This window comes from Panthera pardus, unplaced genomic scaffold, assembly GCF_024362965.1.
Source record: "Panthera pardus isolate Hobbes unplaced genomic scaffold, ASM2436296v1 HiC_scaffold_17, whole genome shotgun sequence".
NCBI lineage: Eukaryota > Metazoa > Chordata > Mammalia > Carnivora > Felidae > Panthera > Panthera pardus.
In genome coordinates, this window is record NW_026526732.1 from 149,322,159 (window position 1) to 149,342,233 (window position 20,075).

The 20,075-nt window shown below is 53.2% G+C and overlaps 1 protein-coding gene across 9 annotated transcripts in view; it reads left to right on the forward strand.

Annotated features, from left to right (window-relative positions):
• Positions 1-20,075, forward strand: part of TNXB (tenascin XB) — a 57,827-nt gene that overhangs the window by 25,302 nt on the left and 12,450 nt on the right. For 4 of the 9 annotated variants that reach the window (XM_053905200.1, XM_053905204.1, XM_053905205.1 and 1 more), the window contains 14 exons: positions 186-491; positions 2,328-2,687; positions 5,709-6,011; positions 7,496-7,795; positions 9,246-9,533; positions 9,796-10,104; positions 10,637-10,945; positions 11,065-11,367; positions 11,762-12,112; positions 13,626-13,949; positions 14,344-14,694; positions 16,306-16,602; positions 18,372-18,722; positions 19,116-19,466. In XM_053905200.1, the coding sequence (XP_053761175.1) occupies positions 186-491; positions 2,328-2,687; positions 5,709-6,011; positions 7,496-7,795; positions 9,246-9,533; positions 9,796-10,104; positions 10,637-10,945; positions 11,065-11,367; positions 11,762-12,112; positions 13,626-13,949; positions 14,344-14,694; positions 16,306-16,602; positions 18,372-18,722; positions 19,116-19,466 (4,503 nt within the window). The remainder of the gene's footprint in view (positions 1-185; positions 492-2,327; positions 2,688-5,708; positions 6,012-7,495; positions 7,796-9,245; positions 9,534-9,795; positions 10,105-10,636; positions 10,946-11,064; positions 11,368-11,761; positions 12,113-13,625; positions 13,950-14,343; positions 14,695-16,305; positions 16,603-18,371; positions 18,723-19,115; positions 19,467-20,075) is intronic. The other 5 variants (XM_053905201.1, XM_053905203.1, XM_053905202.1 and 2 more) reach the window with 5 other exon arrangements.

The following is a 20,075-nucleotide window of genomic DNA, read 5'->3' on the forward strand; positions in this document are numbered from 1 at the left end:
TCCCATTCAGTTGTTCCCCGAGGCCCAGAAGATGTATCATACCCTGGCTCTGCCAGACTTCCCAGGAGTTCAGCACTCATGCTGATTGATTAGTGACCCACCCGCCAGGTATGACAACCCCTCCGAACCCCAAACACCAATCTGGGGCTGCCAGTATAGCCCTCAGTGGATCCTCTTATTTACAGCCTCAGAGAAGAGAGAGGAGCTCCTCCACCCAGAGTCCCCAGAGCGGCCCCTGCTGGGGGAACTGATGGTGACTCGTGTGACCCCAGACTCCCTGCACCTGTCCTGGACAGTGACCCAAGGTTCCTTCGACTCCTTCATGGTCCAGTACAAGGACGCTCAGGGGCAGTCCCAGGCAGTGCCCGTCAGGGGTGATGAGAACGAGGTCACCATTCCTGGCCTGGAGTCGCACCGGAAGTATAAGATGAACCTCTATGGGCTTCATGGCAGGCAGCGTGTGGGGCCTGTGTCTGTGGTGGCTGTCACAGGTGAGTCAGGGCCACACAGGCCTCCCTCCACTGCCAGCCCCCGGTCCTCTGGGCAGGACCTGGCCCCGGGACTCCTTCGTACTTCTCTCCACCTTCTCTTTCTGGGCTCCAGTTCTGCCAAGCCTCTACCCTGGACTTCCCCACATCCCAGGACTTCTCACCCAGCCAGCAGCCCCTGACCTTCTCCTCAGCTGTGCTCCTCCATCTCCAAGAACCGGCCTCATTTTTCCCATTCCGAATGCCCGGAATCATCCCTCCGCCCCAGGCTGTCCTCTCCACAGATATCCTCAGCCACTGTGTTGCTTCCCCTATCATGGCCTGGCTTGGGGTGCTGTCATTTCTGAGCTTCTGTTGCGGGCTCCCTGCACCTTCCCGCCATTGCTTGCCCTGTTCAGAGCTGGCAGATCCAAGGAACAAGAGTCCCGTGTTTCCCATGTTTCTGGCATGAAAAGGCCTCTTCCCAGGCCCCCACATCCCTGGTTCCCAGCCACCTGGGAGCAGGGCAAAGGGCTCCCTCTCAGTCCCCCTACTTCCCCTCATTCTCCCACCTGTCCAGCCCCCCTGCCCGCCGCCCTGGGTCAGCACCATTTCTGTGGTTTTGCAGCATCATGGGTGGGAGCATGGGCTCTGGATCCAACTGCCTGGATTTTAATCCTAGCTCTACAGTTTATTCCCTATGGACCTTGCACAAATTACTAAATCTCTCTGTACCTCAGCTTTCTCATCTGTCAAATGAGGATAATAACGGTCACTACTGCTTCACAGAGTCATTAGAATTAAATCAGTTAACGTACAAACATACATACTTAGAACAGTGCCTGGCACATCGAAACTTATAAGAATGAGCTGCTAGGGGCGTGCCTGGGTGGCTCAGTCAAACATCCAACTTCGGCTTGGGTCATCATCTCATGGTCTGTGGGTTCGAGCCCTGTGTCAGGCTCTGTGCTGACAGCTCAGAGCTTGCAGCCTGCTTCAGATTCTGTCTTCCCCTCTCTCTCTGCTCCTCTCCCGCTCTCGCTCTCTCTCTCTCTCTCTCTCTCAAAATAAATAAACATTTAAAAATTAAAAAAAAAAAGAATGAGCTGCTATTTCTCCCTGATTCTCTCCCTTCCCAGTATCCTTTTTTGTCTCCTTTATCTCCCTAACTTCCCCATTGTTGCCTCCTCCCTCTTCAATCTCCTGTCCCCTGAGTAATACCCTGTGGACCAGGGAGTGGGTTACAGAAGCCAGTCTCCCGTCTCCATGGAGCCTCAGCAGAGACCTAGTTGCCAGACAGTGGATAGGTACCCTCAGGGCTGTGATTCTAGACCCCACTAGGGAAGAGCATGGCCCTCCCTAGCCTTCTACCCCAAATCTTTCTCCCACTCTTGTCTGAAGTAGAAGGAGGGACAGGACTGTCCAGGGAGGCCCTAGCCAAGGTAGATTCTGTCTGGTGTCTTGGTAAGTGGGGTGGGGCAGCTGGAAAGCCCTAGGGAGGTGTGGAGCTGAAAGGGAAGAAGGCAAATGTGAAGACGCCTTACTGCCCCCTCGATTTCAGCACTGTCAGAGGACATGGGAGAAAGTTCCCCAGAATTTCCTTTCTTCCCATCTCAGCTCTTTTCTCAGACTGCGGTCACCCCCACAGAATCCACCAGTACAATTCCTGCCAGCAGTATCTACAGGGTTCAGGGGCCTGTCTCAACTCTCTCCAATGAGTTACTGAATGGCTGATACAAATGCTACCCGAACCCCAAAGCCTATGGCTTGAGGACTTTATTTGCTGGATATACTTGATTGTCATAATTCGCCAACAAAGCAAGTTAGGCTGTAAGTCTGTATCCTCATCTCTTCTCTCAGCCCCCCAGGAGGTTGTGGAGGAGACACCCAGCCCCACCGAGGTGGAGGAGACCCCCGGCCCCACAGAGCCCAGCACGGAGGCCCCAGAGTCCCCCGAGGAGCCCCTGCTGGGGGAGCTGACAGTGACAGGATCGTCCCCAGACTCGCTGAGCCTCTCGTGGACCGTCCCCCAGGGCCACTTCGACTCCTTCACTGTCCAGTACAAGGACAGGGACGGGCGGCCCCAGGTGGTGCGTGTCGGGGGTGAGGAGAGTGAGGTCACCGTCGGGGGCCTGGAGCCGGGGCGCAAGTACAAGATGCACCTGTATGGCCTGCACAGGGGGCAGCGCTGGGGCCCCGTGTCCACCGTGGGCGTGACTGGTGAGTGAGAGCTAGGGCCTGCTTCCTTTTCCTCCCGCCAGTGGCCCCCAGCCTTCCTGTGGCTATTGCTCTCCCTTGCTGCAGTGGTAGTATGACCCCTTGCCCCCACCACCTCCTCCTACCCTGCCCCTTACCGAGGGAGGACCTAAAAAGAGCAGTTTGCCAGGGACTGGGATATAACCAGCTTTGTGACCTTTAACAATTTTAAATTTTCTGTGCCTGTTTCCTCATGTGTAAAATGAGGACAGTAACAGCCGCCCACAGAATTGTAGTGAGGATTAAATGAGTTAACAGACATGAAGCACTAAGAAAGGGCAGGCACAGAGTACACATGCTGCCAGTGTTGCCACAAAGATGATTATAATTATCCTGAGTCTGGGGTTTGCTCTGTCCTCTTTGGCTGGTTTAGCTGCTTAGGTGGTCGGATGTGCATGAGGCATTGGGCCTCTCCATCAGTAGCTGGAAACTTTCTTTACCACTCATCCAGTGAGTGACTTTGAAGCAAAGAGGGACATCCGTTCCACTCCCTGCCTCGGGCCCAGGTTGGGGCCACCTGGGCACCACAGAGGAAGCAGCCTGGGGAATCCCTCCAGGGTCTCAGCAGCTGGGGACCAGAACCAAGGCAGACCTCTGGGACTTGGCTATTCTCCTGCTGATTTGCCCACCTCGGTCACAGGAAGGGGCCTCTCTTTTCCCTTTGCTCACTGAAACAGACACACCTTTTTCAAAACAACTTTTAGTATAAGGAGGAAGATTAAACACTTAAAAGCAGAAAAACAAGTTTTCAGAGCATGGTTTCTGTACTCCCACAAAGCCCAACCTTACAGTGACTTGGCTGGCTTAGTTTACAGAACCTTCTACTCCTAATTTCTTTTTGTTCTTCAGTTAGCTCCATTATCAGAGTAGGAAAAGTGATGGGTAGCTGGAGCCTGCTGAGCTGACCAAGGGGCTGTGCCTGGCATAAAGCACATGCTGTACCACTGCCAGGAGAAAATATGTACATAGCCTATTAGAAACATTTCTAGGGGCCTCTGGGTGGCTCAGTCAGTTAAGTGTGTGACTCTTGATCTCAGCTCAGGTCTTGATCTCAGGGTCATGAATTTGAGCCCTGCATTGAGCTCTGTGCTGGGCATGAGGCCTACTGAAAGGAAGGAAAGAAAGAAAGAAAGAAAGAAAGAAAGAAAGAAAGAAAGAAAGAAAGAAAGAAAGAAGAAAAAGGGAGGGAGGGAGGAAGAAAGAAAAAGAAAGGAAAGAAAGAGGAAGGGAGGGAGGAAGGAAGGAAGGAAAGAAGGAAGGAAGGACAGAAAGGAGAGACAGAGAGGGAAGGAGGAAGGAAGGAAGAAAAGAGAAAGAAGGAAGGAAGAAAGGAAGGAAGAAAAGAAACATTTCTAAATTAGAAAAAGATTACGTCAAATGCAACATGGTACTGGCATGCCCATGGGTAGTTGTAGTTCTACCTTTTCCAGGTAAGCCAAGCCACAACAGTAAGGCTTATTTGACAGTGAGGGACAGTTTCTCTTCCTTACAGAAAGAAGTACAGACAGGGCACAAATGAGCAGGCAATGGATGCTACAGGACCTATCAAAGGTAGAAGGAACATGAAATACAATACCAGCTCTCATACCTGGTACTGAGTAGATGCAGCCACTCCCACCCACCTTAAGCTGCCTTCAGCCCTGCCCTCCCCCCTCAGAATCATTTCTTTCTGAGGCCTCACCAACGACCCATTTTTAAAGCAGGTTTTATCTGTCTGGAGCTTAGTCTTATCCTCCTGCAGACGCCAGAGAAAACAGCTCTTGGGAACCACACCCAGCAGCCTCCTCCACTGTTTTACTTCTTGGGACCACCTTCCAGATTTGGTCACTATTGAGGAATGCCACCCACACTCAGCTGATTCTGGGGCAGTGGGGACCAACAGGTTCTGAGCTCAGCCTTTCCCAGCAGAGTCGTGCAGACCACTCAGTAATTTAACAAGCATTTGTGGAGCACCCACAGTGTGCCAGGTGCTGGGGACACAGCCGTGAGCAAGGCTAAGCCCCTGCCCATGGAGGTCACATTCTAGCAGAGGGAAACAGACACCAAACTGCACAAATCTGTCAGCGCTACTGAACGTGACAGTGATTAGCCCTGGAGAGAAAAGCCAAGTCCAGCAGGCGAGATGGTGAATCGGTAGAAAGGGGGTAGGAAATGGCCTCTCTAAGGGAAGGAGGGAGAGGACAAGGCACGCAGGCCTTTGGGAAGAAGATCCAGGGCAGAGGGAAAGTGCCCTGACCATTTGTGGGCAAGCCAGGAATGTTTGGAATGGGGGGAGGGGGATATGTGAGAGATGATCAATCACTTGGGACCTCAGAGGCTTTTGCCCTGAGTGAGATGGAAGTCATTTTGGGAACAGGCTCTGACTAACATTGATCGGAGGCAGGATGAGGGTGGAGGAGGGAGGTGATTTAGGAGACCCTGGTAGCCCAGTAAGAGCCGGTGGCACTTGGTGCTTGGGGATGGAGGCAGCGGGGCAGAGTTAGTGAGGGGGCATCAGCTGCTGAAGGGGACAACAGAATTTCCTCACAGGCTAGATGTGGGGTGTGAGAGGACTCGGACAATGCCCAGAATGAAGTTGTGGCTTTGCCAATGTGGGGAGGCTGTGGACTGAGCAGGTGTGGCGGGTGGGGAGTCTCTGAGCCCGGTTTTGGACTTAATGAGTTTGAGACACAGACCAGGCACCCAACGAAGATGTCAGGCAAACACTGAGTCTGCGGGTCCCGGGAGAGGGGACTTGGAGCACTGACGCACAAGGGAAGTTCAGCCACTTTACCAGGGTCTCAGTGACGGTGCATACCCCTCCCCAGCCCCAGCACAGCCCCAGATCCTGGCAGGGACTGAGTGAGGGGTTGTGGCCGGACAGATGTTGCCAAATTAGTGTAGTTTTAATCAGAACCACCTCGTGGGCACCACAAAAACAACAGACATAACTACTAACAAGGGAAAGAGGGGCTTTTCCTAACGGTCTCCCACCGTCTCTATCAGCTCCACAACCGGAAGAGACTCCAGCCACGGAGCCCACCCTGGAGCCACACCTGGGAGAGCTGACAGTGACAGATGTGACCCCCAACTCCGTGGGCCTCGCATGGACAGTCCCAGAGGGCCAGTTTGACTCCTTCATGGTCCAGTACAAGGACAGGGACGGGCAGCCCCAGGTGGTGCCTGTGGCCTCAGACCAGCGTGAGGTCACCATCCCCGGCCTGGAGCCTGCACGCAAATACAAGATGAACTTCTATGGGCTGCATGGTGGCCAGCGTGTGGGCCCCCTCTCTGTGGTAGCTGTGACCGGTGAGTGAGCAGGGATGAGGCAGTCCCCATCCCTGGTTACCCAGAATCCTCCCCACCCCACAACCCTCTCTGAGATCCTGCCTCAGTGGCTTCCACAGGTCCTTCCTGAGGTCACAGGCACCTTACTCTGTTCCCTGGCCCCTTGGCGTCTTCCCCAGCTAGAATCTTCCCTGCCCTCCCAGTCCCCATCTCCATTCTGCCCTTTCCCCCAGGCAGGAATGTCTTGCTTCCATTTGATCTAAATCCAGTTGCAGACTGTTTGTCTCCCCTGATTGCCCACAGCTGTTTCCTTCCTTTCTCTTTACAACCCTGCTGTGACCTGGACACAGCTGCCACCTTCCCCTGATGCCCTTTTTTTCTAGTTGAGCTTAAATGGCACGCATCCCTTGAATCTCTCCTCAGAGGCCCTTAGCACCCTGGGTGCTATAGCCTGCCTTCCTCCCAGAAGTGGCCCTTGCTCTTAGCTTCCTGGGCACAGGTTGCCGCCGTTTCTTCTGCCAGTGTCTGGTGAAACCCATGGACCCCTCTCAGAGCAGTGTTTTATTATCTTTTTTAAATTCAGTTTATTATTTTTTTTATTTAAAAAAATTTTTTTTAACGTTTGTTTATTTTTGAGACAGAGAGAGACAGAGCATGAACAGGGGAGGGGCAGAGAGAGAGGGAGACACAGAATCTGAAACAGGCTCCAGGCTCTGAGCTGTCAGCACAGAGCCCGACGTGGGGCTCGAACCCACGGACCGTGAGATCATGACCTGAGCCGAAGTCGGACGCTTAACCGACCAAGCCACCCAGGCGCCCCAAGTTTATTTTTTTAAGTTTATTTGAGAGAGACAGAGAGAGTGAGTGGGGCGTGGGGCAGAGAGAGAGGGGGGACAGACGATCCAAAGCAGGCTCCATGTAGACAGCGGAGAGCCTGACATGAGGCTCGAACCCGTAATCTCAAGGTCATGACCTGAGCTGAAGTCAGACTCTCAACTGACTGAGCCACCCAGGCACCCCTCAGAGCAGTGTTTTAAAATCTATAAAATAAAGGCATAGGATTACAGAGGAAGCCAATTATATTGATATTCAATTATCAAAATATTTTAAATTCAAACTTATGATTTAGTAATACAGGAACTTCTTTATTCATTAAATAATAAGAGTTAGAGGATTGTATAATAACATACCCATGTTTAGAAGTAGTTGGTCATGAGAGTAAATGGTATTTTGAAATTTCTGTAGTAATTCTAAGGTGATGGGAAAACATCTGTTGATTCCTAATAGAACAAAGTCACAGGTACTGCTGGTACCTCAGTGGTTTGTCACCTATATTCATCATTGAAGGAAATGCTACATTTCAGTTACAGGTCAGGGAAAATATGGATGTAACTGTTTCTCATCTTAGTTTAAGGATCCCTTGAGGCCCTGGGAGGCCAGAAGTTCAAGGGGGAAGTTCTCCTGCCCAAGACCTCAGCCATGTTCTTTGTTTTCCTGGATCCTAGCTCCCCTCCCTCCAGCCCCAACCACAGAGTCCCCCCAGGAGCCACGCCTCGGGGAGCTGACAGTGACAGACCTGACCCAGGACTCTGTGAGCCTCTCGTGGACGGTCCCTGAGGGTGAATTCGACTCCTTTGTGGTCCAGTACAAAGACAGGGATGGGCAGCCCCAGGTGGTGCCTGTGGCCGCAGACCAGCGCGAGGTCACCATCCCTGGCCTGGAGCCCAGTAGGAAATATAAGTTCCTGCTCTTTGGGATTCAGGATGGGAAAAGACGCAGCCCAGTCTCTGTGGAGGCAAAGACAGGTGAGAGCCCTCCAGCCCCCCAGCGGCCTTCCCACCATTTTTCACACTGCCTTATCTCTTTCCTTCTGCTGGTCTGCCCTCTGTCCATCTCTTTTGATTCATTTGAAAAGCCACAGTGGGACCCCTGGGTGGCTCAGTCGGTTGAGAGTCTGACTTTGGCTCAGGTCATGATCTCGAAGTCTGTGAGTTCGAGCCCCATATCGGGCTCAGTGCTGACTGACAGCTCAGAGCCTGCAGCCTGCTTCAGATTCTGTGTCTCCCTCTCTCTCTGCTTCTCCCCTCCTCACGCTCTGTCTCTCTCTCAAATTAATAAATAAATACTTAAAAAAGAAAAGAAAAGAAAAGCCACACTGCCTGCCCCAGTTCAAGGAAAACGAGCCCAGTTCCTGGGTCTGCTCTGCAGGTTGATTTTTTCTCTCTTTTCATAATTTCCACTTCTGTTGAATGGGGGAAGCCCCTTCAGAACACTTCCTGGAAGGTGGGACAGACTGGGGGTGCTGGGGGAGGGGTGAAGGGAGCCAGGAGCCCTTTCTGCCTGCCTGGGTCTTGCCGCCATCAACCTTGTGCAGCTGTCACCTCCTGAGAGTTTTGCCATCACCCAGTTTTCTTATGCTACTGGCTTATGCTCGTTGCATCCCCTAACTGCAGCCCCCAGAGGACCCTTTCCCTCCTGTGGCCTCTTCCTGGAGCCTCAGAAACTGGGAACCAGAGGAGCCCAGGGCTGGCTGCCCAGCCAGTCTCAGTCAATTCCAGCCCAGCTGTGCCCCTTTCCTGGGTTTCAGTCCAGGCCCTCCCCTGCCCCTGGGGGCTCCCTGATGCCAGAAAACTCTAGCAATAACAATGCTGTCAGCGTCCTCTCTGGCCAAGAAGGCAGTGGGCCAGCTCCTTCTCAGGCCTCAGGATGGCTTTGGGACAGACACCAGATCCTTTCTCCATGTGAGCTCCCCTTCTCCTCCCCTGACCCCAAGTTGGCAGCCCCCACTACTTTCCCAGGTCCTGTGAGGGCCACCTCCATCATAACATCCTGCTTTCCCACCTGCTGTCTGCACTCATTGGGGATCCTGTGCCCCCTCTGATGTCCCCAGGACCCTCAGAATTTCCCCAGGGGCCAGTCAAATCACAAAGGGTAGACTTCTTGGTAAAAGAAAATAAGTAAACCAAGATGCACCCTACTAGGAAAATAGTCTTTAGTAGGCGGGAAGAGTCTGGAAAGTTGGAGGAATAAGATAAGCAGGAAGCTAGGGATTCTTTTTTCCCGGAGATGTCACACTGGCTAAGTGGAGGGAGGCATGAGCCAGTTGGGGACGGTAGCAGAGATGGGAGGGTGATGGAAATATTTTGGGGAAGCACTGATCATTTGGGCAGTCCTGGGTTTTTCCAGCTCTAGCGGGAAGTAGTCAAAGAGTCATCCTGGAAAAAAATAAACATAAGAATCTTTCCTCTCTTTTAGCTGCCCAAGGTGACGCCAGCCTTGGGGCCCCGCCCCGCCTTGGGGAGCTGTGGGTGACAGATCCCACCCTGGACTCACTGCGCCTCTCCTGGACAGTCCCCGAGGGCCACTTTGACTCCTTTGTTGTCCAGTTCAAGGACAGGGATGGGCCCCAAGTGGTGCCTGTGGAGGGCTATGAGCGCTCAGTCACCATCACCCCTCTGGACACTGGCCGCAAGTACAGATTCCTCCTTTATGGGCTCCTGGGCAAGAGGCGCCATGGCCCCCTCACTGCCGAAGGCACCACAGGTGAGAACATGCCCTGCAGGGCCAGGCTCTGCTCCTGGGACTCCCCCAGGGAAGGCATCAGCAACCTGCCAGGCCAGGGAAGCAGGTGGCCACTTGTGGTGGCTGCCATCACAGTTGTTATTCTCCTTGCACAATCCCATAGCACTGGCCCTATAGGACTCAGCTGTGGCAAAGCCCTGTCTGCAGACCTCTCAGTCCTGCCCTTTGAGTTCACCCAGGCCACCAGAAACACGCAGCTCTTTCCTTTCTGTCTCCATCTCAGAGATCCGGAGTGCTGTGGATGATGCTAAAGCAAAGCATCCCCTAAAGCCCCATCTTGGGGAGGAGCTACAGGTGACCAGCGTGACCCCAGACTCTGTGAGCCTCTCGTGGACAGTCCCTGAGGGCCAGTTTGACTCCTTTGTGGTCCAGTACAAGGACAGAGATGGGCAGCCGCAGGTGGTGCCTGTGGAGGGCAGCCTCAGGGAGGTCCGCATCCCGGGCCTGGACCCAAACCGCAGGTATAAGCTCCTGCTGTACGGACTGCACCAGGGCAAACGTGTGGGTCCCATCTCTGCCATCGCCATGACTGGTGAGTGAGGCTGTGGCCAGAGTATGCCGTCCCTCCTTCTGGCTTCAGCTCGCCTGGCCTGACCCAGCCAGGGGATTTCTGAGCTTCCCATTTCCCTTCTTTTAGGGGAAGGGATGAGGTTTATCGAGGCATAATTTACATACAATTCTGTGTGAACAATGAGTGTTGGTAAATGTCTAAGTCATGAAACCATTGCAACAACTGAGATATAAAACATTTCCATTGACCCAAGAAACCCATTTCCCCATGCCCCTTTGCAATCAGTTTTCCCGAACCCAGCCTCTGGCAGCCACTAACTGTTTTCTCTCCTTACAGTTTTGCCTTTGTAAGCATCTCTTTTAACAGAACGTACAATACATATTTTGTGCTTGGTTTCCAATCCCTTGGAAATTCATCCCCCTGTATCATAGTTGGTCCTTTTTATTGCTGAACTCTTGCCATCACGTCCTTCACTCTTTCCCTCGTTCTCTCTTCTTGGAGAGTCTTGCAATGACAGACCGGTCACCCATCTCTCCCTGTCTCTCTGAACCAGCCTCCAGAGAAGATATCGAAACTGAGGCCCTAGGTCCTCCAGGGCCTGAGCCCCGCCTAGGGGAGGTGACTGTGGAGGAAGCCACGCCAGACACCTTGCATCTCTCCTGGACAGTGATGGAGGGAGATTTTGACTCCTTTGAGGTCCAGTACACAGACAAAGATGGGCAACTCCAAGTAGTCAAAGTAGATGGTGACCGGAATGACATCATCCTTACTGGCCTGGAATCTGACCACAGATACCTGGTGACCCTGTATGGTTTCCATGGCCAGCAGCGTGTGGGTCCTGCCCACATTGAGGCCCTCACAGGTGAGCAAGGAGAGCTCTGCTACCTTCCAAATGGCTGTGAGAGCACAGTGGAGAGCAGTGTCCCCATGGTCATCCTGCCCCCCCCCTTCTCTGTCTCTCTCTCTCCTGTCTCTGTTCAGTCCCAAGGGAAGAGGAGGATGAACCTTCAGAACCTCCCATCAAGCCACAACTGGGGCAGCTGGCAGTGACAGACGCCACCCCCGACTCCCTGCACCTCTCCTGGACTGTCCCCGAGGGCCAGTTTGACCACTTCCTGGTCCAGTACAAGAACGGGGATGGGCAGCCCAAGGCGGTGAGGGTGCCAGGGAATGAGGACCAGGTCACCATCTCAGGCCTGGAGCCAGACCACAAGTACAAGATGAACCTGTATGGCTTCCACGGTGGCCAGCGCACGGGCCCCGTCTCTGCCTTTGGGGTGACGGGTGAGTGGACGATGGAAGCCCCAGGGTGGGGTCAGCCAGGGAGGGGGGTCACCTCTCTCGGGTGATGGGTGAGTGGGGTGCAGGAGGTCCCTTAGCTGGAGGCTGAGCCATGGTGCCCTTTGTGCCTCCCCTTGGGGACCAAGGGGTCCTCCCGGGCAGAGAAGGGCCTCCATGAGCTATGCTGGTGTCTGTTCAGAGTTCCCCACTGCTGACCCTGGAAGCCCCCAAGCATGTTTTTGAGATGTCAGCTGAGCAAGCCCAGCCAGCCCCAAGCATGGGCTTCTCTGAACTGAATTTGGGGCCCCCAGACATGGTCACAGCTCTCCATTCTCCTAAGATCCAAGGACATATCCTGGGGATCCTGCCTCATCCTTTCTGTGTGTCTCCTTTTCAGCTGCAGAGGAAGAGACCCCAACCTCTACTGAGGTGGAGGAGACCCCCAGCCCCACAGAGCCTAGCACGGAGGCCCCAGAGTCCCCCGAGGAGCCCCTGCTGGGGGAGCTGACAGTGACAGGATCGTCCCCAGACTCGCTGAGCCTCTCGTGGACCGTCCCCCAGGGCCACTTCGACTCCTTCACTGTCCAGTACAAGGACAGGGACGGGCGGCCCCAGGTGGTGCGTGTCGGGGGTGAGGAGAGTGAGGTCACCGTCGGGGGCCTGGAGCCGGGGCGCAAGTACAAGATGCACCTGTATGGCCTGCACAGGGGGCAGCGCTGGGGCCCCGTGTCCACTGTGGGCGTGACTGGTGAGTGAGGGTGAGAGCTGGGCTGGTGGGGAAGAAGGCCCTACAACACTTTCCCATTATTACCACCTGCGTGAAAACAAATACTCGACACAACACATCTTCTTCTGCACATCAGATGGCCCGGGGATCTTGGTAAAGGGCACGCTCAGATGGCGCAGGTTTGGGCTGGGGCCAGAGATTCTCATTCTAATGTGATGAGGATGCTGCTGGTCGCAGGACCACACTTTGAGTAGCAAAACTCCTCACTCACAACAAAGCAATTGGATGCTTTCCTAGAATTTTTTGGACAGAATTGTACTTGCATCCCTGATTTCTCCCAGAGGCTCAGCCTCTCTGTAGTTCACTGGCGGCTGGGGGGAGGGGGAGACAGAGGGTGTTCAGGATGCAGCATGCTGATGGAAGCACCTCCGGGCCCCATGGTTGGGGTATTACCAGACTTAGGATTCCCAAGGGCCAACAAGACTGGATGCCCTGAGCCAAGCACTGTGGGAGTTCCCTGGGGTAAGCCTGATCATGGCAGAGAGACAAGTTCTTATGGTGATGGGGCTCCCAAGCACAGGGAGACAGGCTGTGAGCCAGCAGTCAGGTAACAGGGGATATTTGTATGACAGGAAGCCCCAGGGCCAGGCCAGACTGGGGAGCATGCCTAAGCCAGCCTGCCTGCGGGTGTCCACGGGACAGCTGAGAACCGAAGTTGGGCAGAAGTTAGCTTGGTGACAGTGTTGGAGTCAGATCCACGTCACAACTGGTGCCAAGGACTGGAAACTAGTGGCCCATGAGAGAGACCAAGAGGGTTTTGTGTGAGATCCTCTGAGTTGGGGAGAGAGTCTTGAGTAGGGGTGGGCTGTAGGGACAGCTCAGAAGCCAGGGATTTCTCCCGAGGATAGAGAGTGTTGTTGCATAGTTAAGCTAAGGCTGACTGAAAGGCTCATCCTGGCCCCCTGTGAGGAACGGGTGGGACAGGGAGGCAGGGAGCCCAGTAGGGACGTGGAGATTCAGGTGAGAGGCAACGGTGTTGGGGGAGTGCAGGTGAGGCAAGCCAGGCTGGTGGGGCTGCAGGTGTGGGGAGTGAGGAGACCCAGGAGGAACTTGAGAGTGAGTTGCACACTGTTGAGTCTCATGGCAGCTGGGGACAGGAACAGATCCAGGAAGATTCCAGGCTTCCAGTTGAGGAAGGGGGTTCTGAGCTGTTTGGGAGCACTCAACATGAGCTAAAGGGAGTGAGGTGCCAAGGAGACCCCAGTGGAGGGAGGCCCAGGGCACAGTGTGCAAGGGAGGTGGGTGCAGGAAAAACTGGGAGAGGTGGCGGGGTGTGGGTAGGGGTGGGTGAGGGCAGGGCGAGATGAGGGTAAGGGGCAGAGAAGGCCAACATTGAGGGACTGGGAAGAGTAGATGAGTTAGAGCCACTGTGGCCAGCGATGCTGTGTTCCTCATTATCTTACGTTTGTAATACACCTGCTTATACTCTGACCTGCCTGCCTGTCCTCACCTGTCCCTGTGTGTCTCTGTGCAGCTCCAGAATATGAAGCCATGACCACCCAAGCCCCGTCCACCATGGCCCTTGAGCCTCCCACGAAGCCACGGCTGGGGCAGCTGGCAGTGACAGACGCCACCCCCGACTCCCTGCACCTCTCCTGGACTGTCCCCGAGGGCCAGTTTGACCACTTCCTGGTCCAGTACAAGAACGGGGATGGGCAGCCCAAGGCGGTGAGGGTGCCAGGGAATGAGGACCAGGTCACCATCTCAGGCCTGGAGCCAGACCACAAGTACAAGATGAACCTGTATGGCTTCCACGGTGGCCAGCGCACGGGCCCCGTCTCTGCCTTTGGGGTGACGGGTGAGTGGACGGTGGAAGCCCCAGGGTGGGGTCAGCCAGGGAGGGGGGTCACCTCTCTCGGGTGATGGGTGAGTGGGGTGCAGGAGGTCCCTTAGCTGGAGGCTGAGCCATGGTGCCCTTTGTGCCTCCCCTTGGGGACCAAGGGGTCCTCCCGGGCAGAGAAGGGCCTCCATGAGCTATGCTGGTGTCTGTTCAGAGTTCCCCACTGCTGACCCTGGAAGCCCCCAAGCATGTTTTTGAGATGTCAGCTGAGCAAGCCCAGCCAGCCCCAAGCATGGGCTTCTCTGAACTGAATTTGGGGCCCCCAGACATGGTCACAGCTCTCCATTCTCCTAAGATCCAAGGACATCTCTTGGGGATCCTGCCTCATCCTCTCTGTGTGTCTCCTTTTCAGCTGCAGAGGAAGAGACCCCAACCTCTACTGAGGTGGAGGAGACCCCCAGCCCCACAGAGCCCAGCACGGAGGCCCCAGAGTCCCCCGAGGAGCCCCTGCTGGGGGAGCTGACAGTGACAGGATCGTCCCCAGACTCGCTGAGCCTCTCGTGGACCGTCCCCCAGGGCCACTTCGACTCCTTCACTGTCCAGTACAAGGACAGGGACGGGCGGCCCCAGGTGGTGCGTGTCGGGGGTGAGGAGAGTGAGGTCACCGTCGGGGGCCTGGAGCCGGGGCGCAAGTACAAGATGCACCTGTATGGCCTGCACAGGGGGCAGCGCTGGGGCCCTGTGTCCACTGTGGGCGTGACTGGTGAGTGAGGGTTAAAGAGCCTCCTGGGTTGCGTCAGGTAAGGTTACATTGGTAGAGCTCTGAGGTGTCCTACACTGGAGAGCCAGGATCCTCAAACCCCACGTAACCCACCCTTTGTCTAGTAACATCTCAGGAAAGTGTGATGTGGTGTCTGGAGTGGAAGCCTTTGAGGCAGTGATACCTTGACCCATTTGTGGCTTTCTGCTTTGCCTGGGTACACTGGAAACATCTTTTTTGCGTGTGTGGTTGAAACAAATTCCATGAAATACTAATTCATTCAGCAAATATTTACTATACACAACTCGAATTTACACACAAAAGAGAAAAAAATAGCAAACGAAATCCTATGTGTCCATTGCCATCCTAATGTTACCTCCTGGCCAGCCTGGCTCATCCCACTCTCTTTCTGCCCTCCTCCCACCAGAATATGTTCTTTATTAACAGCTTAATTGAGATATAATTTACATGTCATAAAATTCGCCTGTTTTAAGTATACAGTTTCATGATTTCTAGTATATTTACAGAGTTGTGCAACCATCAGCCCTATCTAATTTTAGAACTTTCCATCGGCCCATGAAGAAAACTGGTGTGCAGATGTGCAGTTCCAGGCCACCATTAATTTACTTTCTATCTCTGTAGATTTGCCTTTTCTGAACTTAGACACGTGGTATCACCCAATATGTGTTCTTCTGTGTCCGGCCTCTTTCACTGAACGTGTTTTTGAGGTTCCATGTTGTAACCTGTAGGTGTACATCATTCCTTTTGTCCAAATACTATTCCAGTGTATGGATATACTGTTGTAAGCTCATCCCAGACACTCTATACTTCATTGCTTCATATTTAAGTGTATTACTCTTTTCAAAAAGACTAAAAATAGAGGCACCTGGGTGGTTCAGTTGGTTGAGCCTCCAACCTCGGCTCAGCTCATGATCTCGCAGTCTGTGGGTTTGAGCCCCGTGTCAGGCTCTATGCTGACATCTCAGAGCCTGGAGCCTGCTTTGGATTCTGTGTTTCCCTCTCTCTCTGCCCCTCCCCTGCTCATGCTCTATCTCTCTCTCTCAAAAATAAATAAACATTAAAAATTTTTTTAAAGACTAAAATTTAAAAAAATGCTTAAAGACTAAAAATAGCCACACTATTATTTTTTCTTTAAAAATGAACATTCGTTAATATCATTATGTATGTAGGTAGTGTTAGTTTCCTGATTGTCTCATAAGTGTTGTTTTGCAATTTGTTGCTGGGATCAGGTCCAAAAACGGGAGGATACATTGCAATTGGGAGAATTGGAATTTTATATAGGGTGATCAGGATTGTCCCTGAAGAGGTGACATTTGAACAAAGAGTTAAAGGAAGTGTGGACATGAACCACGCAAGCATCTGGGGTCAGAACATTCATGCAAAGGGGATAGTCACTACAAAGGCCCTGAGCTAAGAGGCTGCCTACCAAGTTTGACAGACCATAGGAGACCACAAGAAGTTTGATGATAAGCAGAAATGGGTCTCAAGTTAGGCTTACAGAGCTGGCCCACCTTCTGGTCTGAATCCAGGAGAGCCGAGGCCTCAACTACTTCTTCTAGCAATAGGAAAGCTTCTGTTTGCATCTATTCCCAGATCCTGAAGGGGAGCCCCCTGCCAACACCCTTCTGAAGCCACACTTGGGAGAGCTAGCAGTGACGGACGCCACCCCCGACTCCCTGCACCTCTCCTGGACTGTCCCCGAGGGCCAGTTTGACCACTTCCTGGTCCAGTACAAGAACGGGGATGGGCAGCCCAAGGCAGTGAGGGTGCCAGGGAATGAGGACCAGGTCACCATCTCAGGCCTGGAGCCAGACCACAAGTACAAGATGAACCTGTATGGCTTCCATGGTGGCCAGCGTGTGGGCCCCGTCTCCACTGTCGGCTTAACTGGTGAGTGTGCAACAGGACACTGGGCCCTGCCCTAGCTGGACTCAGTTTCTCTTTCACTGTTAGTATTCAGGTATTTTTGTCCCACTGTCCCTGAGACCGAGCCTCCCAAGCTCCTGAGAGTGGTTCTGCTAGTGTCTCTACTCCAAGTCTTTGGTGTTACCCAAACATCTCAGCCTTTACACACAGGCTTTTTTTTTTTTTTAAGTGAACTCTATACTCAACATGTGACTCAAACTCATAGCCCCACGATCACAAGCTGCTCACTCTACTGACTGAGCCAGCCAGGCACCCCTACGTACAGGCTTTTTGGTCCTTGAAGAGGCAAGACATCAGGGAAATAACATAGACTCAGGCAGACCTGGGTTTGAAGCCTCAGCCTATTTGAGCTGTGTGATCCCAAGAGAGTCACTGAATGTCTCAGTGCCTCCTTTTCTTCATCTGTAATGAAAGAAGAGGAAGAAAATTAGTCTCTGAAAATTCTTAGAATGAACTCTCATAATTATGAGAATCCTGCCAGCATGGATGCTATTACTTCAATGGTGAGTATTAGTCAAATGTGCAACTTCACAAGGCACTTCGCTTCCTTCATTACTCACTAACAGGGCTGTGCGTTGCTTTTGTTAAGGTCCTTTGGAGCTATTACCCTTCAATGCTTAAGACCCAGGTTCCAAACAGAACAGATAGGAAACAAGATGCTTTTGCAATTCAACGATTAAGGAAGAATGAAGGGGCACCTGGGTGGCTCAGTCAGTTGAGCGTCCAGCTTTGGCTCAGGTCATGATCTCATAGTTTTTGAGTTCGAGCCCTGCGTCGGGCTCTGTGCTGATAGCTCAGAGCCTGGAGCCTGTTTCAGATTCTGTGTCTCCCTCTCTCTCTGCTCCTCCCCTGCTCGTGCTCTGTCTCTGTCTCTGTCTCTCTCTCTCTCTCTCTCAAAAATAAATAAACATTAAAAAAAAAAATTTTAAAAAGAGGAAGAATGAAACCCTATGCAGAACAGAAAAGACGAAAAATCTGAAGGCGTGATGGGTCATCTGTACCATAAATTACTGAGAGAGCTAATACAAGGTCCAAAACAACCCAATTGCAAAGATGATCACATGTGGTCTCATCTCTTTGGCCTCAACTGTGAAATCTAAATTCATCTCTAAAAATGCTCAGTAGGGGCACCTGGGTGGCTCAGTCAATTAAGCATCCGGCTTCAGCTGAGGTCATGATCTCTCGGTCCATGGGTTCAAGCCCCGTGTCAGGCTCTGTGCTGACAGCTCAGAGCCTGGAGCCTGCTTCGGATTCTGTGTCTCCCTCTCTCTCTCTGCCCCTCCCCCACTCATGCTCTGTCTCTCTCTCTCTCTCAAAAATGAATCAATGTTAAAAAAAATTAAAATGCTCAGAAGCCTTCTAAATCAAAGGAGGTATTAAAGGAAAATACTCACAAAGTAGAATTTCCAAACCTGAGTAGATGTACCTTCTGATGTGACTTATCTGCTATGCTTGGTGGTATTATAAAGCCTTAGTTCTGTCCCTATGCACAGATTTGCTCTGCAGCTCCCAAGGGTTCAATGCATGCACGTGTTGAGTATCATGGCAGTCCCAGCCTACCACCATGGTGTCACCACAAGAGTATGCTCTGTCTGTTGGTTACTGTACATTCAAACCAGGGAAATGATGTCTTAACTCTGGGGAGATAGCATCTAGGCTACAGGGCCTTGGTGTGCCTGGGAGAAATCCAATATATTTTATGAGAAGGGAACCCACAAGGTATTTCCACACAGTCTCTTTATCTCCTGATCCAGCCCCAGGAAAGGACCAAGAAATGCCAGCGCCAACAGACTCACCCACCATGACTCCCAAGCCTCCCATCAAGCCACGGCTGGGGCAGCTGGCAGTGACAGACGCCACCCCCGACTCCCTGCACCTCTCCTGGACTGTCCCCGAGGGCCAGTTTGACCACTTCCTGGTCCAGTACAAGAATGGGGATGGGCAGCCCAAGGCGGTGAGGGTGCCAGGGAATGAGGACCAGGTCACCATCTCAGGCCTGGAGCCAGACCACAAGTACAAGATGAACCTGTATGGCTTCCACGGTGGCCAGCGCACGGGCCCCGTCTCTGCCTTTGGGGTGACGGGTGAGTGGACGGTGGAAGCCCCAGGGTGGGGTCAGCCAGGGAGGGGGTCACCTCTCTCGGGTGATGGGTGAGTGGGGTGCAGGAGGTCCCTTAGCTGGAGGCTGAGCCATGGTGCCCTTTGTGCCTCCCCTTGGGGACCAAGGGGTCCTCCCGGGCAGAGAAGGGCCTCCATGAGCTATGCTGGTGTCTGTTCAGAGTTCCCCACTGCTGACCCTGGAAGCCCCCAAGCATGTTTTTGAGATGTCAGCTGAGCAAGCCCAGCCAGCCCCAAGCATGGGCTTCTCTGAACTGAATTTGGGGCCCCCAGACATGGTCACAGCTCTCCATTCTCCTAAGATCCAAGGACATCTCTTGGGGATCCTGCCTCATCCTCTCTGTGTGTCTCCTTTTCAGCTGCAGAGGAAGAGACCCCAACCTCTGCTGAGGTGGAGGAGACCCCCAGCCCCACAGAGCCTAGCACGGAGGCCCCAGAGTCCCCCGAGGAGCCCCTGCTGGGGGAGCTGACAGTGACAGGATCGTCCCCAGACTCGCTGAGCCTCTCATGGACCGTCCCCCAGGGCCACTTCGACTCCTTCACTGTCCAGTACAAGGACAGGGACGGGCAGCCCCAGGTGGTGCGTGTCGGGGGTGAGGAGAGTGAGGTCACCGTCGGGGGCCTGGAGCCGGGGCGCAAGTACAAGATGCACCTGTATGGCCTGCACAGGGGGCAGCGCTGGGGCCCCGTGTCCACTGTGGGCCTGACCGGTGAGTGATGGGGCAGGGATCAGAGGTTTTCAGGGAGAGCTACCTTTTCTCATCAGTAACCTGGATGAGTCTTCTGCTCTTTTGCTAGTCCTTAAGGATCCAGGCCTTGGCCCCCATTCATGCCTTTCCTCCATGGTCTGTGGCCTGTGGTTAGTAGCGTGGCATTTGCTGACATGAAGCTTCATCGTACACACCAGCATGACCTCCTTCTGATGGTCAGCCCCTGGGCTGCTAAGAAGTGTGTCAGGCACAGGCCAAGCACGCGTACACACATGCGTGTACAGGTGCATTTGCACATGCACACACGCAAGCATGCACACACACACAAGAAAGAAAGAAACACGACAGCATCCAATCACATTGGGACAATTAAGTAATTAGGCAACATCTAGAAGATGAGCTTTTATGCCATCACTGAAATGTTTTGACATAAGACAGTTACTTGATAATATTACATTGAAAAGGGAGCCCCCAGGTTTTGTAAGGATGCTAATCACAGCCACTGGAAAATAACATGGCATGGCAAGAAAACTGGAAAGAAACACGTCTCACAAGATGCATGTTTTGTGGGGCAGGATAGAATGTTCCAGCCCTTTTCTTGCTTTATTC